Source organism: Hemicordylus capensis, chromosome 1, assembly GCF_027244095.1.
Source record: "Hemicordylus capensis ecotype Gifberg chromosome 1, rHemCap1.1.pri, whole genome shotgun sequence".
Taxonomy (NCBI): domain Eukaryota; kingdom Metazoa; phylum Chordata; class Lepidosauria; order Squamata; family Cordylidae; genus Hemicordylus; species Hemicordylus capensis.
The window spans coordinates 68,947,685-68,973,342 of NC_069657.1; the positions used below are offsets into that span (position 1 = coordinate 68,947,685).

Consider the following 25,658-nt stretch of genomic DNA (forward strand, 5'->3'; position numbering starts at 1 on the left):
TGCAATGAACTAGTGTCCTTGGCATTGTTGAATCAGAACTGAGCCAGCCCTTGGCCTCAAATTGGCTGATGATGACCCCTGACATTCCTGGCACACAGCAGCTGTATAAAATGACTCAATGTTTGCCAGTACTTTCATGTCTGAACAATAAGAATACTCCTTTAAGTATTGCTACGTATGCCGTATTAATGTTCTAGAGATTCTAACATTCTGTCTACCTGCCTGGTTGTTGACCTGAAGTTCTCCCAGGTCCTGCTACCAAACATTTTGCTGCTTCTGGATAGAACTTTGTGGATTTTGAAAAGTGAATTTCTTGACTATTGCTTTGTGCTTAGTCTCTTGCACTTTTTTCTGATTTGGAATATTTTCTACTTCTGATCTAATGTCCCGTGTCCTGTCCCCGCCACCATTATTATACTTATTTTATCACCAGAGCAGAAACTGCTACCAGCTTCTATATATTTAAAATTGAGCGAATTTACCCATCGCCTAGTCCAAGGATTCCCAAAGCACTGCGATTTTGATCCAGAGCTGCAGAAGTGGAAAATCACTCATGCGATGGGGCTTTACCTCACCCATTGTCCTCAATGAAGCCTGCTGTGCTTGCTCCCCTCTCAAAGCCATTCCTGATGGTTGGGGGCCTTCCAGAACATCAGATGTCACACTGAGTGCTGCAGTGGGAGGGAGAAGTTGGGCAGTGGCACCTGAATTGCCACTACATATGAAGGACCCTGCAATGTTTCATCAAACAAATTAATCAATTGAAAGTGCCCCTGATTAATTGCATAGCTTTTTAAAAAAAAAAAAAAAAAAACATAGGAAGCTGTCTTATACCAAGAAAAAAAAAACATTTATTTCCCGCTCATCGTAAAACATAGGCTGTTCCCAGTAAAGTTGCTTTTTGTAATTTGGCTGATGGTGATTTCTGTGGCCCCTATGGTGTTAAGGAGTTGTTGTTGTTGTTGTTACTACTACATTTATATCCCGCTCTTCTTCCAAGGAGCCCAGAGCAGTGTACTACATACTTAAGTATCTCTTCACAACAACCCTGTGAGGTAGGCTAGGCTGAGAGAGAAGTGACTGAGAAGTGACTAGCCCAGAGTCACCCAGCAAGTATCATGGGGCTGAATGGGGATTTGAACTCAGGTCCCCCCAGTCCTAGTCCAGCACTCTAACCACTGCACCACACTGGCTCCACTTTCATCAGTTCACTTCATCAAACTAATTAAGATTTCTTGAGTGACAGCCCTAATCCAATATGCATAATTTCTGCCGTACTTCCTGTATTGTGGAATGATTGGACAGAGATGATATCTCTCAGTCTGTTCCTGCTTTGTCATCTTCCCAAAGTATAAGGCACCTCTCGGTGTAGGAGATTCTGCTTTTTAGAAAGCCAAGGCTTATTTGTATAGGTCCTGTTGCTGCTGTTTCAAAAGTAGTTCTTTCTGGTGCCTCCCTCACAGGTGGAGCCTAAGGATATGAGCAGGATGCTGGTTCTCTTTTGTTCCATGTTTGCAAGCAAAAATAACTGCTCTTGCTTCTTAAAACACTGAAAAAGGCACAGTGAGCAGGTTTGTGGCTCCAGTGAAGTAGCTGGTAACAAAGTTTTGTCTTTACAGGTAATCTAACAGGGATGGTTGGTACTGCTCTTTATGTGAGTCCAGAGGTCCAAGGGAGTACAAAATCAACATACAATCAGGTAATCGCCTCTTAGGAAATTACATTCCTTTCAAGGAATACATCTGGAATGTACCTAGGAAGCTGCCTTATACTGAGTGGGCTCAGTATTGTCTACACTGACTGGCAGCAACATGACAAGGTTTCAGGCAGGAGTCTTTCCCAGGCCAGCCCTACCTGGAAATGCCAGGAAGTGAACCTGGGACCTTCTGCATGCAAACATGAAGATGCTCTACCACTGAGCTAGGACCCCATCCCCTGAAGGGAATATCTTGCATTGCTCACATGTAGTCACCCATCCAAATCCAAATGCAAACCAAGGTGGGCCCTGCTTTGCAAAGGGGACAATTCACACTTGCAATCACAAGACCAGCTCCCCTGCCCCGTATAGCATAGTCTTCACCATACTGAAAAGGTCATAACTTCAATTCCAAGAACCGCAGGCAAAGTTCTGCTCATGCAATTGGACTTTAACCCTTTCTCTCAAGCCCCTCACACCCTCCCCCTCTTGGCAAGCCATTTCTAATGGTCAGGAGACCCTTTGGGAGGAGGCTTCAGCTGCTGAGGGAGGATGGGCAGGAAGTGCCTCCTGCTCACAAGGAGGGCTGCCAAACTGCCTTCTAGGTGTGCAAGAGCTCTTTCAACCCAGGAATCTGATTTGGATCCAGAGATTTCTCTGCACAAGCCGAAAGTACCTCTGGTGGCACATGCGGGTGGGGCACCCCTGGGACTCTCCAGAATGGCATTCAGAGCAGTGCAAGGTGGGGGCAGTCAGTCTCTCTCTTGTATCTGTATTTGTGTGTCATTGTCACTTTGATGCCCACTCACCCTGCATCTGTGGAAGTATCTTCTTTCTGCAGACAAAGATCATTGAATCTAACACTCTGTCTACAGCAGGCATTGGCAATGGACAGAAATACAACTTCAGCATCTGCAGTTCCGTTGAAATCCTGCTTCCCTATAGGTTTACCAGTTAATTTTACAGTCATAGTAAACTTTGGTAAAAGAATTCAGAAAACAACATCAAATATGCTTCACCAACGTTGTTTTATGGGTCTGTCGTCAGGTTAATCTGGACAGCTTTAAGGCATAACTATGCATCTTTGGGACTCGGGCTCAAATTAATGCACAGAATGTTAGAAATGCTTAGGCTCTTATAATCAAAGCTTGATATCTGTATTAGGAAGAGGGTAGCAATAGAGCTCTTGCAAATCTTTAATCACATCACTTCTTTAATCTTTAATCACTTCTACTTTCAATTTCGTTCTAGAAAGTGGACCTCTTCAGTTTGGGTATCATATTCTTTGAGATGTCTTACCACCCAATGTCTACTGCATCAGAAAGGATCTTTGTTCTCACTCAGTTAAGGCTCGTATGTATAAAAGCTTCATGATAAACCTGTATGTCCAGTGTTGTTTGGTGGTGGAGCTGGAACTTTCATATAAGCAGCTAGAAGTAAAAACTGTTGCTTATTTCATGCAAAGTTTTCTTTGTGAATCCGACTTGAAATTTGCTCTGGGGGCGGGGGAATACTTTGATGTATAGTAAATAAATGGATCGCGTCTTCCCAATGACCTTCCCCAAGGAATTTTTAGTTTTTACTTACATGTACCTGAGACATATGGCCAAAGTCTTTAGAGCTTAGGTATAGTGTCTATTATGTACAATAAAAGATAAATATGGTACAAATTTTAATGGAGACAAAAGGAGACAACTTTCGTACTCACTTTGCTGCAGGGGGAGAAGTTTCCTTGTTATCCCACACTGTTGCTACTTATGCTGTAAATGCATGTAGGAAATGTATTTGCAGTCCCATAGTACATGAGTAGATATTACATTGGGTATGTTCCAATGCTTAACTGGCCTTTAGCTTTGTTGTCTGTGTGACGGTTCAGAAAGCCACAGAATCCACACTGTCAAGTGGCACAAGTGCTAGTGTGAAAACTTTGCCAAAAATGAAAGCTTAATTTGAACACTTGCAGAAGAGTTGGTGTGTAGTCACACCCTTTGATGTTAAGTCCTGGTTAAATCTAGCTGGTTATTTGTTTATTTGTTAGCAGTCTTTAAATTATCTGTTATGAATGCCGAAAACATCCTGGCTTTGGGTCTGCACATCTTATGTAACTTTGTCTGTGACTGATTCTAATTCACTTTATTCCTCAGCCTTCTATTGAATTTCCAGAAGACTTTGATGAAGTTAAGAATGCAAAGCAGGTATTCTTAATCCATTTTAAAATGAATTGCTATATTCTGTACTAAAAATTTAAATCATTCTTTTTCCTTCCTTTTGTTTCAAACTAATACATACCTAAGCAATTACCAAATGATACTTGAACAAAATAAAAGAAAATTCAGAAAGAGATAATACATTACTGACACTAAAGTGTATTTTTCCAAGAAGTACTTTAATGCTGCCATGCACCTGCATGGTTCACTGGCATGATTCTGAAAGATTAATTTAGCCTACACTGGACCATATGCCACCTATTGTATATTGATCTCAACACAGAGTTATTTAAATGTTTTAGTTCTAAGGTGAATGAAAGTCAGGTGACTTTAGAAAAAATCTTCCATTAATGGATTTAAATTAGGACTGTATATTTTCCAGAAATTGGTTATCGCCTGGCTGCTGAACCATGATCCTTCAAAGCGACCAACTGCTATGGAGCTGCTAAAAAGTGAACATCTCCCACCTCCTCAAATGGAGGAGTCTGAACTTCATGAAGTTCTTCATCATACCTTAGCAAATGTGGATGGGAAAGCTTACCGGACAATGATGGGCCAGATATTCTCACAGCGCATCTCTCCTGCAATAGATTACACTTATGACAGTGATCTCCTCAAGGTTCGTTTTAATTGGAGAAAACAAAAACCTGCTGTTATAACTCTTATAACACCAAATGGTTAGGTGTCCCATTTAACATGGTAACAAGCCAGTTTATGTCTTAGAGTGGCTTTGGATGTTACAGCAACCCAATTCTCACTGCTTTGCTTTGACTTCATGTGTGCAGTGATTTGTGCATCTATTTAGACAGAAGTTAGAGGACAGTGCCCATGAATGTTCCCTTACGGTAACTCTCTTGTTTCGTTCCTGGAAGTCTCTTGGGGAGGGGGAAAGTACAGTATTCCTGAGCCTAAATGCCATAATGCAGAGTATGCTGTAGGCTGTATCCAAAGAAAGCTACTCATGACTAACTTAAGTCCCATTAATTTCCATAAGTTAACAAGTATTACACACAAGTTAACATATATTACAAGTATCACACGGGTCTAAAAGTAGTTTTAATAGATCGCTTCTTTTCAGTGAATTAAGAGAAGTTGATTAACTTTCTTTGGATTCAGCCCTATAACTGTTAAGCTGTAAATAATTATAGTTTTTACATTAACTTAGTGGAAACTTGCTGTAATGCAAATTATTCACTGAAAAGAAAGAGCTGCTAAAACTACTTTTAGACCCATGTAATATTTGTTCATATCTGTGATGGTTTGGCTGTTGCTCAACTGAGTAAATGGTTGTGCACTCACTGTTTCTTTATAGTGTAGAAAAAGTGTTCCTTATGCTCTATATTAATTCTTGCTCTTAGGGAAGTTTTTCAGTTCGATCAGCCAAGATTCAACAACATGTATGTGAGACAATCAGCCGGATCTTTAAAAGACATGGTATGTGTGTTTGTTTTGTTGCTGAATTTGTTTTGGACGTACATTGGGAGTGTGTCTTTCCCCTCTGAAATGGAGGTGTAGCTTATGCAGATATACTCTAAGACTTCTATCAAACAAAGATTTTGAATAATTGAATAAATTGTTCACATTTTGAAAAGCAGTCAAAAACATGGGGTTATATCCCTAAGATTTCCTTGCTTCACAGGAAATCTGGAGGAAGCACAGCTTAGCAGCCATGGGTGTGTTCATTCCCCTGTAACAAACCATGATTGGGCAGACTTATGGTCATCTAGCAAGGATTGTTTGCTGTCAAATAATTAAACTGACTGTGCGGACAATTTTGTCACAGAACTTTTTCTTTTAAGGTCGTAGCAGGGAGTGGGGAGTATAGATGATTGTGTGAATTGTTCTAGAATACAGTATGTGCCATTTCAAGGCACATGTATAGGAAAACATATCAATGAACTGTGACATGAAAGAATGAAAAAGCTCACCAAAATTGACAATAATTATTTGGATGTCAAGTTAAAAGGACCACTCTCTCCTCTGCAATTATTACTCGGAGAAACCTTCTGTCCCAGGTTGAGTCTGACAACAACCATTTTACCTTTTGAAAAATAAGAATATAATGTAAAGTAACTTTTCTGAAATCACCTTTTGATAAAGTCACCATTTGTACTGTGAAATTCATAGCATTTTGACCATTTTGAATAGGAGCTATCAAGTTGCATACCCCGCTGTTATTGCCTAGGAATAGAAAACTATACGAACACAATGAAGCTTCATACTTAATGGATCACAGTGGAATGCTGGTGATGCTTCCTTATGATCTCAGGGTGAGTACTAGTGGGATTTTCAAGGATCTCTGTCCAGTTTCCTTTCCTTTCCTTTGTTGGGTTAGGGCTGATTTAGACATTCAGATGGGCATATTGTTCAGTCTTCCATATAATTTCAGAATTAATATAGGATTTGCTTCTTTGCAAACACCTTCACCCTACCCCACTCCACCTCCCTCCTTCTTCTTTTTTAACAATTGCCCCATATGTAGAAAGTTTACATAGACAGAGTTTCTAGCCTTTGTCAAAGGAAGAAGATTCACCCAAAATACATACAGGATAATCAACAGCTATTCTCAAGCCTAACAAACTAACTTCATTATTTCTTGTCCTCAGTTTTTGAGACCAGTATTTAAAGTGTTATCCTTTCTAATAAATAAAACTAGTTTTATTAGTTTTAATGCTGGGTTTTAAATTATTTTATTGTTTTAACCATTTTTTGTTTTGTTTAATTTGTATTGGTTTTATTGTACACTGCCCAGAGATGCCGGTTTTGGGTGGTATAAAATATGTTAGATAGATAAATAGACAGATAGAGTAGATTAGAAGATTTTTGACAAGCTTTTTCCTTTTCTCTTTATTCTCTACTGAGTGTAGATGTTCTGGCCACTTAATACAAAAGGAGGGAGCAGTCCTACAATTGAAATAAACAATTTCAAGAGCTTAACAGTAGAATGACAATAATTGAATACTTTAAATAAGACTTGAAATGAATTAGCTTAAATAAGAATACGTGGCTATTAATGTATAGATGAACTTTTAAAGTATAAAACATGTTTTCTGTGCAAAACTGTCATGAAAAAATGCAAAATATCTAAATGCATTAGATATTTTGATTTGTCAATCAGCAGTTAAAGTGAACTTTTGAAAAGGTATGGAAGCTATTTCATTCCTTTTCTAGAAATATGAGAGGCTTAATCGCATAGTAGAAACCCTCATCTTCTCTCTTTTGTGAAATGGTATGTTCATTGCGATGCCATTGTTTAAAAAAAAAAAAGACATTACAGTTGTCTTCTTAATTTTACTTTCTAACGTACTTTGCTTCTTTTGATCTTTATATTTTCAGATTCCGTTTGCAAGATTTGTAGCTAGGAATAATATAACAAACATAAAAAGGTAAGCAAGTTGGCAGAGATTTATTTTATTCTTTTTAAAAATTGATCTAATATATAGTTTTAGCATGTGTAGATTTTGTCCATTTAAAACTAAGCACACACTCATCTGTAAGGCAGTGGAAGGGGGATAGCTCAGTGGCAGATTACATGCTTTTTAATGTAGTAAGTCCTAGATTCAGTCCTTGAAAACTCCAGTTAGAAAAGGATCTTGGCTAGCCGAGTTGGAAAAGATCTTCACAGAAGAAATATGAACCACTTCGGGCTGAGTTTATTAGATAATATAGACTAATACAGTAAAATCCAACCTTTTTAAAATTGATATTCCCAACATGTTCCAAATAAAAATCTCTTTCAAGGGACTGCTTAGTATGCTTCTGAGATGTGCCATAGAACTGATATGCAAAGAAACATAGCAAATGTTCTTTTAGAAGAGTGGTTGTCCCCCCCCCCCGCCGCCGCCGCCCCCCCCCCCCCCAATTTGGAACGTATCTGAGAATATTGACAACAGAGAAAAACTGTGGTTCTAGCAGCTGTTCTTTTTCTTCTGTGTCATGTGGTTGGCCACAGCTGCTTAGCCCCTCCCCCCCTTGTGTTGCCACTGAGAGAGATTCCCTGCCCCCAGAGACCCTGGAGAGCCATTGCCAACTGGTCTCAATTGAACTGGCCCATCTCTCTACCTCAGTGTCTGGCTCAGTAGAAGACGATGCTTTCTTCCTCCTAGATACTGTATTGAGCGGGTTTTCAGGCCTCGGAAATTGGATCGCTGCCACCCAAGAGAGCTCTTAGAATGTGCGTTGGATATCATCACTCCTGCTGGCAACAGTTTTTTATCCATTGCAGAAACAATCTACGCCATTTCTGAAATAATCCAAGAATTTCCTGTGCTGCAGGTAGGTGTATGCTGCAGGTCTGCTGTACTTGCCCTTCCAACAGATGCAAGGAGTTATTTTAGTTTAAAAGGGGAGGTGGTGTGTGTGTGTTAGGGTTATATTGGGTCACTGTGTAAATAGCAGACAGAAGGTGGCATCCCCAGTCAGGGCCGGTGCTACCATTAGGCCAACTAGGCAGCCGCCTAGGGCGCAGACCTCAGAGGGGTGCAGAGCGTAGAGTGTCAAGGTGTCAAGAGTGTGAGAAACCAGAATAAGGAGTAGAAATTAAACACACAGAGGGGGGGAAAGGATGTCAAGAAAAGTGAGAGTTCTGCAAAAGAAGATGGTATTGTCCCTTGGAGAAGCCGCTGCCCATCTGTGCAGACTATACTTAGCTAGATGGATCAGTGGTCTGACTTGGCAGTTTCAGGTTTTGTGCTTTCCATTTTTTCTACAAAACATCTGTTTTTGAAAATCAAAGTTGAAATTGGGGGGGGCGGGGGCGTGCAAGTACTTAGCCTTGCCTAGGGCGCAAAATATCCTGGCACCAGCCCTGTCCCCAGTAGTGCTCTCGGAAGGACCTCTTGTGGTTTGGGGGCTCATTTATGCTACCACTAGCAGAAGAAGATTCATCTTAATGCATGTTGCGCAAGGAACTCCCTATTTGTTCTACATGAGCTTGTGCAAAGAGTTCGTGATTGCATATAAATGGAGATGTGCAAGAGTTTGTGGAATAGGTTGTACTTTTGCAAGGGCTGGTCTGTGAAACTGTACAGAATGATGTGCCAAGAGCATGATAACCACCATATGACACAGAGTGCTTATTAAGTATATGACTATTATGTGGTGCATAATGTGATTAATCTGGATCCTGCCAACAGTTTTTAAAAATGTTGTTAATATTGCTAGTGCCTTGGCTATGCAAAACCTTGCAGAGTCTCAGGAAAAGTATACAGATACACAAAGAGCCCCGCCTAAACACAAATATATGCATTATGCCTTTATGTGTGTTAAGTCATTTATAATTAGGATTAAAACTTGGTTGAATCACAAATCTGTATTCTTGCTTCATAAAAGGTAGGTAAGATGTGACATAAAGGTGATCTGAATAAAACCTAGATAAATCCAGGTAAAATATATACCAAGACAACAAAACATACTCTCCAAGGTTAAAAAAAATAATCAAATATATATAAAGAGATCTGTAAACATATGAAATATATATTTAAAAGTCCAAAAAGGGTATTCCCATGGGAGTCCAGAGTTACTCGGAGTTAACAAGCTTCTAGATCCATAATGTAGAGTGAACTGTTCTGCATGTCGCTTGTTCTCTTGTGGTAAGGCACAGCACAAGGAGTTACTTTTCCAATTTAATGTCCTACGCCAAATGTGTTTCACCCATGGTGGTCTTCATTAGTGGCATTAGTTCTGAAGAATCATACTCCTTGTGTTCCCATGTAATGATTTAAGCATTCAGCATGTGGGTCTACTTCACTCCAGATCGGTAGCTGTGAAACACCTCTCTCAGTGATCCTGCCAACATTTTTTTAAAAATGTTGTTAATAATGCAAGTTTGAATGACTAGCTGGGATCCAAAGAGCTGCTTCAGCTCTTGCAAGGAGTTTGTGCTATTGCAGTAGGAACTTTTCTTTCTTTTTTCCCCCTTTGAAAATCTGCCTTCCATGCCATATTACAAATTGTTTGTGAAACTCTCTTTGGCTTCAAAATCAGTTTTGCCATGTGTGGGGAGGCTGTTGTTCAAGAAGAACTAGTCTAAAGTGCTTTTGGGCTAACAGAACTTGTTTGACGCGTCTTTGAATCTTACTCTCAAACTGTACACAGCTAAGATTGTTAGCAAGCAGTTTAGACTATGGCTCCTCTATTTAGTACAGTTGTACTAATTTTAGTACTGTTACATCAAGTACAATGATGGTATGAGGGGGAGACAGAGATTAGAAAAATGGAATTGTTGGATGTTGAAATCTGAAGTTAGTCATTATAAAAATGCTAATGGGGAATAACATCTGCACTATTCTTCAAGGAAAGAAACTACAGTATCTTCTTGAATCATACTGCCTTATTGAAAGCAATCCTTCTGCACTGTGGGATACCTGAAGATAAGCTCAATCAAGTTTACAGCATACTGTATGATGCTGTGGTAAGTTGTTTGTTCAATAACTATAACACTACTGGATTGGTTGCAAGAGAAAAACAAAGTGCAGGCCTCTTTTGAATGTTTAAAGGGGTAACCAAAAGAAAAGGTTAAGTAACTGTTCACCAGAAGGACCAAAGCGCATGGCTTCAAGTGGCAAGAGACTGCACATTTAAGATGAATATTGAGTAAACTGACTGCAATTTGGCAATTCAGCCATAGTTTGGTTTACCCCAATCCAGCTAATCCACTTGCTGGATTAGGAGCCATGAGCATAGTTCTTTTATTACTTGGAATATGTATTTGTTCAGCTAAAATATTCATAAAGTGGTTTATGTTGCAAAGGAATAAGATGGTTTCTTGCCCAAATAGGCTCATATAATGAATGAATAAGACACAAGGAACACACCAGCAACAGGCATTGGGATGAACAGGAAGGGTTGCTCTCCCCTACTACTGTAAATATGAGGGCCACCATTTAAAAAGGTTTCTCTTTACCAGTTAGAATGGAAAGTCAGATGTGTATCTGGTGTGAATGCTGCCTATTTGCACAGAATTGCTTTACTTGGGATGAACATTTGAATGTGAAACTACTCAGACAAATACTTTTTTAAAGTGTAATTAGAACAGGATTGAGGAGTACAGACTGGCTCAGTTTAGATGTAAGGCCAAACTATGGTTCACTCTTGTATGAATGAGGCTCAAGCTTATACATTCCCTCCTCCCCTCACATGCCCCTGTGCTTCCTTTTTGCAGCAGACCATTGCAGGTTGCCATTTGGGCCCAGCTCAAGACCCACCAGCAATTTAGGTGGCTTAGTGAGTCCTTGTCTCTTTCCCCATCCCCTTACTCATGACACACTTTGTGCACCATAGAGGAAACCACTACCACCAATAACCCTGCCCGCACAGATGCTTTTCCTCCTCTCCATCCAGCACCCCCTACTCAGGTTTATCTTCGCATCCCCCACTAGGGATGTGCATGGAACTGAACAGGTTGAACATGAACATTGAACATGGACAGGTTGAACGGCAGGCGGGTCCGCCGGTTTGAAGGAGGGGGGGATTCTGCTTTAAGGGTGAGGGAGGGTACACTTACCCCTCCCTCCGCCTCCCCCCCCCGCCTCCCCCCCCCCCCCCCGGCACTCCATGTTTTTAAAGTCCATCAGGGCCTCAGTGTACCTTGCTGCCGCCCCATTGCCACCTTTACTGGAACTAGGCGGAAGTATCCGATGTGCCTGTGAGCGCCGGACATGTGCACGGGCACATTGCAGGCACAGACGCGCACATGCAACCACTGGATACTTCCGCCTAGTTCCAGTAAAGGTGGCGATGGGGCGGCAGGGATGTACGCTGCTGCCCCGATGGACTTTTAAAACACAGAGTGGCGGGGGCGGGGGTGGAGGGAGGGGTAGGTGCACCCTCCCCCACCCTTAAAGCGGAACACACACACACACACCCTGCCTTTGAGCCTCCCTCGCCTGGTTCCATGCACATCCCTATCACCCACACAACACATAGCCCCTTCCCTTCACTCTTTCACCCCTCCCATGCTTCCCAACACCTCCTTCCCCTCCTCCTTACTCCCTTTTCAGAAGGCAAGGGATTAACGGTGGCAAGGCTCGCAGGGCGAAAGGAGGCACAGTGGGATGGCAATGGTGGCTGGACTGTCCAATCCGCCACCTCACTGCAACCCATTGGCAGGCCAGCCCTGTTGCCATTCCATCCAAATTGGGCAAATGGTGGTTTCTGCAAAACTTAGTTTGCTTGCAACCCAGAATTGGAAACCACCCTTTTATTGTGTTTGCTAGCAAGCTGTGGCAAGGGGGCAGGAAGGGGCATCTTCATGTAATTGGTGTGAGATCTGAACTGCGACATGGTCTCACCCTTGCCCCCCTTATTTGTGCTGCTGAAAACAGCAACAGCCATTCCTCATCTCATTCTGATTTCATGAGAAGAGCACAGAGATAACACCCATGTTCTTTACTTAATGCACAGTCTCATTATCAACCCATTAAAACATTTGGGGGCCCAAGGAAGGTGAAGGCATTCTTACTGGCCAAGCAGCCAAACATCAACATGTTAGTCTTTCCCTCCAGATTGTGATGTGATTTAAAACATTCCTCCAGGGCAGACAGAGACCTGCCAGGGCTCACAGGGCAAGAAATGTATAGTTAGATATCACTGGCGTATTGCTTATACTAGACCCCACATTTATCCAAACCTTCCCTGAGGTTCTGCATTTAGAGATGTACAAAATGTTTCAACTAGAAACAGGCAATTTCTAGCTTGAAACAAAATGCCCTCTAAATGAAGGGCCTGTTTCAAGCTTGGAACAAAACAACCCTGTTCTGATCAAAATGTTCTGACATTTAAAGTGCCATTTTGGAGGCCTGTTTTTCCCTTGCTGATTGATTTTCTGGCACTGGCTTCCAATTGGCTTGCAATCTCTTTGCTTCTTGGTTGGCTTGTTATCATCCAAATCAGGTGTTGTCATGGCCAACTGTGCCCCCATTGGCTGGGTGGAGGGAGGAGGGAACACAAAAGGAGGGATTTTCAAAATGTATTCAAAGGGACTGAGAGGCAAAGGCACTGGCTCATTTGGTGGCAACCCAAAACTGAACCTTCAGGGTTGCCCTGGGACTCTGGAACATGCTCCCAAAAAAATCAGAACCTCTCCATCTCTGGTTATGTTTAAGCAACATCTGAAAATGCACCTATTTTATCAAGTTTTTAGGCCATAATGTTTTTAAAGTTGTATTGATAGTTATTTTAAGTTGTTTTACATGATTTAATGTTTTGAGCATTATTTATGCTTTTAATTTGTTAAACTGTCCAGAGATCATATACGGGGTGGTATATAAATGCGGAATGAATGTAGTTCAATGTAGTTCAGAAACTTTAGTTAGTTCAAAATGCGGCAGCCAGATTGGTCTCTGGGGTATCCTGGAGAGACCACATTATGCCTGTTCTCAAACAGTTGCATTGGTTGCCAATATGTTTCTGGGCAACGTACAAAGTGCTGGTTATTCCCTTTAAAGCCCTGAATGGCTTAGGTCTGGGTTACCTGAGGGAACGCCTTTCTCTACAAGATCCCCACCACTCATTAAGATCATCAGGAGAGGTCCGTCTTCGGGTGCCACCTGTTCATCTGGTGGCAACCTGGAATCGGGCCTTCTCAGTTGTCACCTCTGGGTTGTGGATCACACTCACCGAGGATATAAGACGACTGTCTTCCTTGGAGGCCTTCAGGAGAGCCTTAAAGACCCATCTTTTTAGCCTGGCTTTTAACAATATCTAGTTTTAATGTTAACTAGTTTTAATTTTAATCTGCTTTTAATTGGTTTTTTATTTTAATTGTGTATTTTTGATTTTAATGTAAACTGCCCTGAGCCAGCTTTGGAAGGGCGGTGTATTAAGCAAATAAATAAATAAATGAATAATAAAAGGAACCATAAATTTCACATAGTAAAACCCTCAGAATCTTAATTTGTTTTTAAACTGGGACTACAAGAATCTCTAATGTACTTTGTTGCAGACGGAAAAGCTAACCAGAAGAGAAGTGGAAGCCAAGTTCTGCAACATTTCTGTGTTGCCAAACAACGTAAGTATTTTGAAACTACCTTATTGTCCTTTTATGTATTAAATTGGTATTGCTTTCATAGACAGCACCACATGAGTTCAAGACTAGGCAAGTATTCTCTCTTGAAACATGACCCTTCCTTGTGCTTCCTTCCCTTGCTTTCCCCATTGATTACCCTACTGGCTGACTACTGCTGGAGTTAACAGCTGCTTGCTTGCATGGAATAGATTATTTCATGCAGAGCACTTGATAAAATCAAGACCAGGTCTTACAGGGAAATAAAGTATTTACATTGTAAGCATAACCGTTCATACATACAAGAGAGTTTGACCTTGAGAACCTCTCCAACACCATCACACACTGTTATTTTTCCACTGGTCTCTTTTTTTTTTTTATAAAGGAATGTGTCAAGTGTCTGCCAAGTATTCATTTGTCCTTTTTTACTGAACTCACCTAAGCTGTGATAAAAAAGGACAGCTAGAAATCTTCAAACAGGCACTTTCAAATGTTTGTTTTGCAGTTGTGAAACATATGTGTGCCTGTGTATTGAAAAGTGGTTGAGCATCTTTTGTCTCATCTTTCGATGCCCTCTTCAGAAGCTGATCTTCTCTTCACTCCTGGATTATTAATCAGAATTGAACATCTCCCTCAGCAGAAAGAGAAGTGGGGTGGGGTGGGTGGGGAAAGCAAGGCCTACCTGGACCTCACTCCCTTAGCAGCCAGCCACTTTGCATCAGAGGGGCCTATTCCACTGGCCTCCTTTGACCCATTTGTGTATTATGTTTCTTTTACTAGTTGTCAAGAGTTTTTCTGCTGTAAAAGACAAGCTATGAATAAGTAAAACAAACTTTATCCCGGCCTTGCAGCTGTTTAGTAGCAGTTTAGTTCAGTCCTTCAACGTGTGGTCCTACATACTTAGGCCTTGTATTTATTCCTGTGTTTTATTTTACAGGTTGCTCGGCTCTACAGATTTATTGAGCAAAAGGGGGAACTGCAAGACCTAACTGCATTGTTAAACCCCCTGTTAAAGCAAAAAACAGGGGTCACCCCACTAGTGAAGCTTGGCATGAAAGAGCTAGAGGAAACAGTGGGTTTATTAAAGCAACTTGGTATAAAATTTCAGGTTTGTAAGAATTTAAGTCAAATGGAATGGGTTATATACCAATAGTTTAGTACTGTAAATGACTGAGACCACTTTTCTAAGGGTCAAGTAGACATTCACCTCATTGCATTGTTAAGAAGCATGCTTACAACTGGAAATGCCATATTTTAAAAAAAAAACAGCCTCAGAGGCCCGACCCTGGAAAATGGCTCCAGGAGAAAGAGTTAATCCCTCCCTCCCCACATGTTGTGGTCTGAACCCTGTCAGTTATGTTTTTCTGAAGAAATGGATGTCTCAGTAGTAAGCCCACCTGTAACAAAAGGCATGAGCTGTAGCTAGTGGTGTTAAATGTGCAACATCTACAACTTTGCAATACGTAATATTGGGCGCTTGAGGGTTGCAGTTTTTACTGCACAGAACAAAGATACAAGCTGCTGAAGCTTAGACTTGATCAGCTTGTTTGGGGGGCCGGTTCAGATTATCCTTTTTCCGCCCACACAATTAAAATCTTGACATCCTTGTGGCACATTCCTTTATTGTGGGGGTGGGAAACAGTTTGTCCGAATTGCTACTGTACATGCAACCCAAATACTAGTTTAAGCTTGCGTTTGGGTTGTGAAGCGCGGCAGTACAGATGAACCAGCTGTTCCATATGATAAAGGAATTTGAAGGGAGGACATCCGCAGAAGACATCAGGAAGGGCATGTTCTCAGATTATTGTTTGAACTGGCCCTGGGTCAGTTTCAACCATTACTGTACACCCAGTGCAGAAGATGAGCTTGGGATAGGCAGGTGGCCATGGACCTTGTGTGCCCTGGTTGGTAAAAAGCCAGTCAAGAGGTGATAGATACTCTGTTCTTAGGTGTTATTGCTGTTACTTTCAGGGAAAGGAGGCTGCCTGATGACCATAAATTGTCACATCAGCTGTTGCTTGAAACAGTTAAATATTGATATATTGGTTCCCCCAAAAGCTGCCACCTAGTGTCTAACCTTTAAAGCACATAATGAATCCTTTTGATTCCCTCTTTGAACTTTTCCCCATTTATCTGCCCATTTCTGTGCATGAGCCAAGAATGAATTCTGCCATTTCGTGTGTGTCTGTCTCTCACATTTGTAGGATAGTCAATCACTTTTTCCTGGACTTGGGAATTTTAGTACCACACAATTTGAAAACACCACCTTTTTAAAGTCATCAAGTCATGAGATTCTAAAATTGTAATACTTTATGGTCTTAAATCTACTGACTTCTGTTGGTTTAAGCTTATTTAATTCTGCTTTGCATTGTGGCCTTTTGTCCTGATTTGTTGCCAGCCATGTTTAAAGTATCTGCATCTCCTAAAGATTACTACATTTTAAAAATGTAATATTAAAATAAGCTTTATTTTAATTATCATAAACTTTATAAACATTGATGGGACGCACAGTGAACACTTGAATATTGCAGTTTGCCTTAATTTAATTGTTGTTTGAGTGGCTGTTTTGTTGGATACGTTCTTCTGGACATTTGTCTTACTGCTTATATGTACGTGTTTTTGTGCTGATTATTTCTATTGAGCTAAGCATCTTGTCTTACAGGTATCCATAAACCTGGGACTGGTTTATAAAATACAGCAACATAATGGAATTATATTTCAGTTTATTGCATACGTTAAACGCAGACAAAGAATCGTGCCTGAAATTCTTGCTGCTGGGGGTAGATATGACCACCTGGTAATTGTTTTTAATATACTCTTAATAAAATTAAAAGGATGTGATTGTTAATCATTTTCTAGTGTAATTATGCTTATTGTCTTCACAGATTCCACAATTCAGAGGCCCGCAAGCAGTTGGTCCAATTCCTTCAGCAGTTGGAGTCAGCATAGCTATAGACAAAATAAGTTCTGCAGTTTTGAATATGGAAGAGCCTGTACGTTTGTGTTTCTGCTTTCCACTTTTCAAGCCGTGTCAATAAAGAACAAAGATTTCCTTGAAGAACTCTCTGACATTAAATATTCCATATAAAGATGGGGCTTCTCCTTCCTCTTCTGTGTCTCTTTCTTAATGTCCTTCCTTTTTCTTCTTCTGTTTACTGTGTTTGGGTTCTGGAAAGCAGATACTGCTGTGGATTCATTTGCTTTGCATTCTAATCTTAATGACAAAATTCAGACTTTGGACTAATTAGTCTTGACTAACTGTTGTTGGAAGCAGTGAGGCATGACTAATTTAAGTCCCATTAATTAAAATGTGACTTAGTCATGACTAACATAGTCTAGTTCCTGCCTCTTGTTTCACTTATTATATTCATCACTCTAATAAATAAGAGTCATACAAATGGTGGGGGGAATGCAATATTTATGGCTTTTTCAAACTGTATCAAATATCTATAAAGCATGATTCAGGAAAAAATGACCTCTTTGCTTTTGTTTCAAGCAGGTCTCCCTCCAAAATTCTTGTTTGGAGTTTCTTCCTTGCTGAAAAAACTCTGATCTTCTACACACATCTGATTCAGCACAAATAAAAAATATCCATTATTTAACCAATGATATTATCAATATTTAGCAGCCAAAAGTGCCTTAACTCTACCAGAGCAAGATCCATTGGCATTCCGAATTTAAATAATGCTACAAATATTGGTGGCTCCAACTTTTCCACATGCTCCCCTTTCTTTTCTTCCAGATTACAGTGAGTTCTTGTGACCTGTTAGTTGTTAGCATTGGCCAGACGTCGATGACAAGAGCCATCAATATTGTTCAGAAGCTCTGGGCTGCAGGAATTGCTGCTGAAATCATGTATGACTGGTCCCAGGTAAGACATCTTTCAGTTATATATCAGGCCTAAGATCAGCTCATGACTTTCTCCTTCCAGGAACCCCAGAATAAGAGCCTCAACAAAGGCTAAGTCTGCCTTTAGGCAATTGTTGATTATTTATTACTTTTTTACAGAACAGGGAGAAACTTTGTATTTTCTACCTCAGCAGACAAAATGCTGAGGGCAGAGGTGCACCTAGGTAATTTTGGAGCCTGGACCTAAAGGCCTTTGGAGGCCCTCCTTGCTGCAAGTTAAGCATCATTTTTAACACGTAGGTTTTTGACAGCACAAACCACACCACCCAGGACAGACTAAAGAGGATCTGGGGGACGCCAGGGGGTGTGGAGGCCCTGGACATTGGTCCTGAGGTCCAGGGGTAAGAGCGCCTCTGTCTGAGGGTCGTGTCTGACCACAGGCTTCTTCCATGCTGGTATGTTTCCATTGTTTTCAGTGGAGATACACCAGTGGCGGCCGGAGCATGTCCCCCCACCCGCCACCTCCCTTCTGTTCAAGTAAAGGCCATCCAAGAAAGGAGTAAAAAAGAAAGTGCCAAACAACCCACCAGTTAGTCTGCTGTTGAAAACTATAGAGTTGTGGAGAGCAGGTTAGTGGGCAAATAAGGTGCCTAAGACAGTTGTAGAACCTCTACTCACCTTTTGGAAACCTCTTACCCTGTCATTCTATGGTGCATGGAGAAAAAGAAACAATGGCTTCATTCTGGAGACTGATGACTAGGTTGAGTCAAAGGGTCCTGGTCAATGGAACAAAAAAGGAGAGGTGACCCCCCTCACAGGTATATTTATTTGGCCTGATGTTTTTCAGAAAAATCCTTTTTTCCAGGATTTGGTCAATGATATTGTAGAAAGAGGACTAAAACCATTCTTCACAACTTTGCTGCTATCTTAGCAGTAGACTTGCAAAGTATGCAGCAGAATTGCAATGTGTGGTTTTAGCTTCTTTCCATAATGTTGTTGACCAAGCCCGGAAAGTGCCTTTGAAAAAGGACTTTTCTAAAATGCATCAGATCAAATAAAAATACACTTGTGAGGCTTCTGAGGGTCACGTCTCCTCTTTTGCTTCTTCAGTAGTGCCCTCCTCCTCCTTCCGGTTACCCTGGTCGATGGAAACATAATAGCCCTGTTCAGACATTCAGTAGAACACCCTCTGAACATGCTTACAGGACTTGAATCAGGTTGGAAGTCCTGCATCCCAGTCTCCTGATAATGGAGGCATGCAGTCGTGCTTAGTGTTTCCCTGTTCAGACGAACGCTGCAGAAAGCGTGAAGAGCAGGGCTGGGAGGGTGAGTGACAGGCAGGGGGTGGAACTTCTGACCCAATTCAAGCCCTGTAAGCGTGTTCAACAGGCATTTGACTGAACACCTAAACAGGGCTGCAAACAAGGCCTTAATGTGTTTCCATTGAGGAAACTACCCTTACCTAAGTTTACATTATGAAAGTAGTGAGATGTAATTGCACTGATGGTATTTGAACCATTTCAGTGTGAGGATGTGGGGCCTTGAAGAGCCATTCAAAACAATCTCTTCCACACATTTGCCCCACTAGCCAGTCCTCTGTCTCCCACCTTGCCACTTGAATTTCCAGTGGAAATTAAAACTCTTACTGTCACAATGGGATGAAGAATGCATTAGCAGGTACATTAAAATGAAGAATAATGAAGAATACATTAGCAGGTACATTAAAATTGTATTTATTACGTGTATGTCACACACCCCTCCCCTTATCTTCAGAACAATCCTGTGAGATAGGAGGCGGAGAGATTGTGCCCATGTATGGTTTGTGGGTGAGTGGGGATTGGAATCCATCTCTCCCCATTCCAAATCTAGACTCTTAATCACTGCACCATTCTGCCTTTCTGTGTGTCTTTCCAGTCTCTCTTTTGATATATGAGCACCTTCTGTGATATAGATATTAACCTTTGTATTTCATTTTTGTTTTTTGTAACTCATACTTGTTTTAGTCTCAGGAAGAATTACAGGAATATTGCAGATGTTCTGGGATCACTTATGCAGCCCTCATATCCGATAAAGAAGGAAACCATGTAAAGGTAAATGTTTGGCTTACACCATTCCATGCTCCCTTTTCTCTTCTATGCTCTGCTTTGTTTGCCCAATCGCTTTTAAAGCTGTACAGCTTTCCCCCCAAAAATTACTTTAATAGTTTTCTTAAAATAGTTTTAAAAAACTATTTTCTGAACCTGCAGATTTGGACCCAAGATATGCATGCAAAGCTCTGCTTATACAATGGAGCTCCCCCACCCCCCACCACCTGTTGCAGCCTCTTGTGCCCGACCCCAGGCACTCCTGGGGGCCAGGAGATCTTCAGCAGCAAGGCAACCCCCCCTCTTCTGCCCATCCATTCCACGCAGAGAAGTGACACTATTGTTGGGGAAAGGGTTTGATGGAGTATCATGTGAATGCAGCAGGAACAGACTTTGATCACATTTTGAAAGGCCCTACACAATATGGGATAAATTATTTTGTTCTCAGAAATTCAGAACTGAGCTTCTTGTTCACCTAATTAATGATGATCTCACTGCATCTGGTAGTTATCTTTAAAAAGTGATTCATCTGTTCTAATTTGTATCTGTCTTTTGTACCAGTACCCAACCCTTCATTTTTCTCCAACTGTAATTAGTCCTTTTAAGATCTAGCAGTATAAAGATCATTCAAACATTTAATTTTGTATTTTTTTAGGTGAAATCATTTGAGAAGGAAAGGCAGACAGAGAAAAGGATTTTGGAGTATGATCTAGTAGATCATATGGCCCAGAAACTAAGGACCAAAGTCTGTGACGACAGAAGTTGCAGGTATACCCAATCACTGGGGTGATGGAGAAGATGGAATGCAACAGTAATGGCATTTTGTTGGGAAGCAATTTAAAAAGAAACCTTCTTCGAATTGGCAACTTAGGTGAAGGATTTCTAGTTCTTCTTAAAGCTTTATGAACAATGTGCCACATGATTGTTTGACTTCTGCTTCAAATATCTTCAGTTATGTCCATTTTTACTTATGCAAGTTGGAGCCACACGCTTTGGCTTAACTGTTCTCATCTTCACATAGTGGTTGATATCCAAACTAATGTTGCGTGCCCTGAAATTGTGCACACACAAAACAGGAGAGGAGTGATTTTCGCCCACTATTAAAGAACAGAGTGCAATTCTTGAGCTATCTGAGCAATTCATTTGCTTTCTTTTTTAGAGAAACTTCTGATAATCTACCAGTACAAAATCTAAAGGGATCATTATCTAGTTCTTCAGGTATGTAATTACTAGAGTGTTTAAGTTTTACATTAGTCCACACAACCCAGTGGAGCAGCAGACACCACATATTAAGCTGAATAGCAAACTCGATCAGTCTTCCATTTAGTAAGAAAAACCCAATTCTGGTGAAACGTTGTTTCCAAAGTTTAAATTTAACTTTGCAAGAAACCTGCAATTATTTTGTGCAGCTTGGCACCCAAAACACTTTTAAGGGCATGGCGCACTATGAACTTGAAGAGAGAGAATATTTTTTGTGTGGGAGTAAGGAAAGTTTCTAGTCAAACTTTTGTACCCTTTTTAGGTATCTTTGAACCACACGGAACTGCAGTAATTCCAAATATCAGTATTGTTGCACCAGAGAAGTTATCTGCAAGTGCTCGACGGCGTTGTGAAATTCAGGTATTGAGGATTTAGCTCTTCTCCCAATATTTGTGTGTGGGAGGGGGGAGTGTTTGTGCAAGCAGGCAGCAAACTCTCACCCAGAACAGTTCCCTGCTTTGGGAACTTTTGTTGAAAAGCAGTATATCGATATTCGTCGTATTCCCATCTGTTGGAGAAAGGTGAGACCCACAGTTCTTGAATTATTTAGTGCAGGTGGGTGGGTCTTTTTCAATATTTCCATCTCAGCAGAGCTGCCTGCCTCCCTTTGCAATATACATGCCATGAAATGCCTCTCTGTTGAGTCATCACAGTTGATATTCATGTGAGTGTTGTTTTCCCCACCAAGTAACTTCTGAATGTTGTGACACGAAACAACTTGCAAAGAGTTTGACTTGAGAGTATAGAGTTTGAATATGATTGTTCTTGTTGTTTAATTTAAAAGGGAGAGTGGGGTGGGGTGTGTGCTCATGCCATTTTCTTTCTTTTTGAATCCAAATTTAATTTCCAGGTACAATCCAGACTCCAGACCTGCATTACTACCCTGCAACAGAAGACCAGTGAGGTTGAAATTTTAGCAGTAAGTCGCTTTGCTCTGGTCAAATGGGACTCTTCTTCATTGAGCTGCTAGAGTTGGCGTTTGTCTCTTCAACAAGGCAGTTGCCACAATGTAATTGGTTCAGAAACATGACTTGTAGCTGAAAACCACTTATCCTAACTCTTGTGTGGAACGTATTGCCCAGGAAGGAGTGTTTTCTGTTGGCAGCATCACTCCACAGAATGTTTTACATTTGCTGAATCCTTGTTAATTGTCAGAACCCACTAACTGTTTTCATACATCATCTGAAACTGTAAACTTGAAACTCATTTGGGTCCCCCTAAAGTTTAACCAGCCTATGGAATCTGGCCTTCAGAAGGTTGCCAGCTGGTGCAAGGATAGTATTGAAGGTGCTGGTGGTACTCCTGGCACTGCTCCAACTACCACTATTATGACAATGGAGGGACCGCAGTGGCCGCTTATCTTTACCACCGAGTAAATGCCTGCTGGATTAGTAAGCATTCAAAAGGAAAAGGAGAAGAGGAGGAAATATGGGTGGTTTGGCAAGAGTCTTCTAATGCTTTTCTGTTAGCCTGGAAACAAAATGTCACTTCTCCTCTCCCTTTCCAGTTTGATTTACGGAGCTGAGACAGCATGAATTCTGCTATGAAGTTGTACTGCTACTGCTCTGCATTTATAGAGGCAACAATAGCAGGAGTATTGTCCCTTTCCCCTTTACCTTATGTTTATGCCTGGTGGTTGTGATGAGAGCTGGGGGAAGTAGGGAAGTAAAGAGGGTGGGTCAGGGTGTATGGCCCATCAATTCAGTACTTACTAGGCTTGTCAAACTAGTTGTTCGCCCCAGATGTACCCTCAAGGTCAGGTCTGCATGGCAGTTGCAAGCTTTCTTAATGTGGTGCTTTGCATGTAGCAACTGGGTCAGGAATCATATTGGGACATCTGTACACTATTTCTGTCAAGCACAGGGAGAGGCAGGAGACATTAGACTATCAGTTAATGTCTGCAGGCATGCAAGTTAATGGCCAAGGGCATATCTAGACATCCGAGGCCAAGTGCTCTTCTCTAGTCTAACCAATACAGCACAAGCACATTCAAGAGACTGCACTAAGAATAGCTTTGCTATTCCAACACCATGGGAATGTTGAGCGCCTCCAATATACTTCAGTGCACTTCTTACTCTCTCTCCCCCATCAGGTGATCTGTAATAGAAAGCTATTGGAAGCACCTTGCTCTATTAAGAGCTAAATCTGTACCATGATCTTAAGTCCCACCCTGGAGCCTCCCCAGCAAAACTGAAATAAGTTCTTTCACCATCTGTCACAGGATTGAGTCACCACTGTAGCAATATTGCTCCCATTATTCCCAAGGGGAGCAGCATTGCTACAGCAGTGATGCAACCTGTAGGAGCCATAGAGGGCTCTGCATGTTTGCTAGCACTGTCAGCAGGCTTTCCGACCTCAGAACCAGCACATGCACCCCACTCTTCCACACCCTGTATGTAAGCCACTCTTTCTTGTAACTCCATGCATACAGAGAAAACCAGAGGCGGAGAGTATGCAAGGTTTAGATAAAGGATGGATATTAAAAGGTTTCGAGAACCCCCGTTTCAGACTACCTAGTGTTTGATCTTAACTTTAACCACGAATAAAATATGTTTAACAAGCATACCTCGGGTTTAAGAATCCATGACTTAATTTTGTGCTTGTTTTGTTTTTGCAGGTAGATCTGCCAAAAGAAACCATCATACATTTATTATCACTGGAGGTAAAATTGATTTGATTTAGACTATAACAAAACCCAAACGTTAATACCGCTTTTAGTATAAAGAACTCAAATGTGGAAATCCCACATGCCTGAGACACCAAGGGCCAATTCTTTGCCCAACCCCTGACCGATTCTTCCACATAATTTAAGGCTGTGAGTGCACCTATCCTCCCCCACTCCAACAATATGCCAGAGGACCCTTCCTTAATCATGTGGGGTGTGATTAATCCAAGCACTCTGTGCACTTGCAAATGCTACTTTAAAGTTCAAATAAACTTTTTAATCAAAGTGCAGTGCATAGGAAGGGGTGAGCATCTTATTGCTGTTGCATGTGACAACTAAGAATGCTGCTCCCTCTACCTGTCTGTCTTTCCCCAAGATCTGTTGCGACAGGCCTAGATTGTACACATTCCTAGGCAGTGCTTGAGAAGTTTGATATTGAATGCTAGCTTGGATTTTATCACACAGAAGCCATATCTGCTTGCTTTTCCTTCAGTGTGATGCAGACGAGCAAGCATTTTATACGACTGTGAAACAACTGATGTCGCGACTGCCAAAGCAAAGATATTTGAAATCAGTTTGTGATGAAATCTACAATATCAAAATTGAAAAAAGGTAAGAGTACTTCAGTGCATTAGGAGATGTAGCAAAACATGATTTTTCTCAAGTTAATTGAACCTAACAAGAAGTTTGATAAACTTCAGAAAAGCAGACACTAAGGAATGAATATAATCAGCAAATATGAAGTGGAAGTTGGAGGGTTAGGCACCAAGAGGCTGCTTCAGTTCAAGGGCTGCTTAATTTTGTGGAGATGAATTTATTTATATAAAATAGTATATCCTGCCTTTCTTTCAAAAACTCATGGCAGGCTACAGGGTGAATTGAAAAACAAGCAAACAGTTACACTGTAAAAAGACACAACTTCAAGGAAATCCAGATGAAAAGGTGAGGTTTTCCAGCTGTCAAAACATCCCCAACAAGGGCGGACAGTTGGATTTCCCAAGGCAGGGAATTCTACAGAGCAGATTAGCCACTGAGAAAGCTCCCTCTTGTGTGACCACGCAACACACCCCTGGGCACAGAAGTGTACCCAGGAGGGGCCTTTCAATATGTAATAGGTTGCAATCTGGGCTACACTTAGAAGGTGGCACAACCTGAACCTCAAGCCAGATACTTCAGTCACCAGAATAGTGACTAGGTCCTACCCCAGTGATGTTCTAGAGCAGAGATTCTCAACATTGGGTCTCCAGCTATTATTGGACTTCAGATCCCATAATCCCCAGCCCTAGTGGCCTTTAGTTGGGGATTAGGGGAGTTGAAGTCCAATAACATCTGGGGACCCAACATTGAGAATCCCTGTTCTAGAGCACACTTCTCTGCTTTTGTCTGAGTACATGGCAACCATTCACTTATGAGAAACACTAAAGTGCTGCACGTGGACACAGTTCACCTACCACTGTTGACTCGGATCAGCTTATGAAAAGACTGCATTGCCACTGTGAATGGAGTCTGTTTTGGCTTGTTAGAGCTGATTGATGCCCTTGTTATGGAACTTGCTAAGTGACTAGAAACGCTTCTAATTTTGCCTCTTTCTTTTCTCCAGAGTGCCCATACTTATCTACAGTTACAGAGATGACTACTACAAAATTATATTTTAGTCATGGATGTTTAATGGGATTAAGGTAGAGCACCATCTGGAACCAAATACATACTTCATTATATTGCTGTGAAGAAACATTTGCACTTCCTTGAGTTCTGGAGCTGAGAGCAGAACTAGGACAATTACTGCCTTTAGTTCAGGTGCTTGACTCAGTCTATATATATTCTCTAAAGCTGTAAATTTCCCCAGAATGTATTGTACAGAATTTTTTTAAAAATAAAGTCCTGTTTTTGGTGA

At 41.2% G+C, this 25,658-nt stretch overlaps 1 protein-coding gene across 1 annotated transcript in view; it reads left to right on the forward strand.

Annotated features, from left to right (window-relative positions):
* Positions 1-25,658, forward strand: part of EIF2AK4 (eukaryotic translation initiation factor 2 alpha kinase 4) — a 72,787-nt gene extending 47,129 nt beyond the window's left edge. Inside the window, exons 18-39 of the mRNA XM_053282850.1 lie at positions 1,620-1,699; positions 2,948-3,049; positions 3,841-3,891; positions 4,286-4,522; positions 5,262-5,337; positions 6,052-6,173; positions 7,240-7,289; positions 8,010-8,178; positions 10,199-10,315; positions 13,847-13,912; positions 14,844-15,014; positions 16,569-16,703; positions 16,792-16,899; positions 17,649-17,777; positions 19,759-19,845; positions 20,495-20,607; positions 20,999-21,057; positions 21,362-21,459; positions 21,950-22,018; positions 23,717-23,761; positions 24,258-24,376; positions 25,365-25,658. Coding sequence (XP_053138825.1) covers positions 1,620-1,699; positions 2,948-3,049; positions 3,841-3,891; positions 4,286-4,522; positions 5,262-5,337; positions 6,052-6,173; positions 7,240-7,289; positions 8,010-8,178; positions 10,199-10,315; positions 13,847-13,912; positions 14,844-15,014; positions 16,569-16,703; positions 16,792-16,899; positions 17,649-17,777; positions 19,759-19,845; positions 20,495-20,607; positions 20,999-21,057; positions 21,362-21,459; positions 21,950-22,018; positions 23,717-23,761; positions 24,258-24,376; positions 25,365-25,419 — 2,258 coding nt within the window. The 3' untranslated portion in view covers positions 25,420-25,658. The remainder of the gene's footprint in view (positions 1-1,619; positions 1,700-2,947; positions 3,050-3,840; positions 3,892-4,285; positions 4,523-5,261; positions 5,338-6,051; positions 6,174-7,239; positions 7,290-8,009; positions 8,179-10,198; positions 10,316-13,846; positions 13,913-14,843; positions 15,015-16,568; positions 16,704-16,791; positions 16,900-17,648; positions 17,778-19,758; positions 19,846-20,494; positions 20,608-20,998; positions 21,058-21,361; positions 21,460-21,949; positions 22,019-23,716; positions 23,762-24,257; positions 24,377-25,364) is intronic.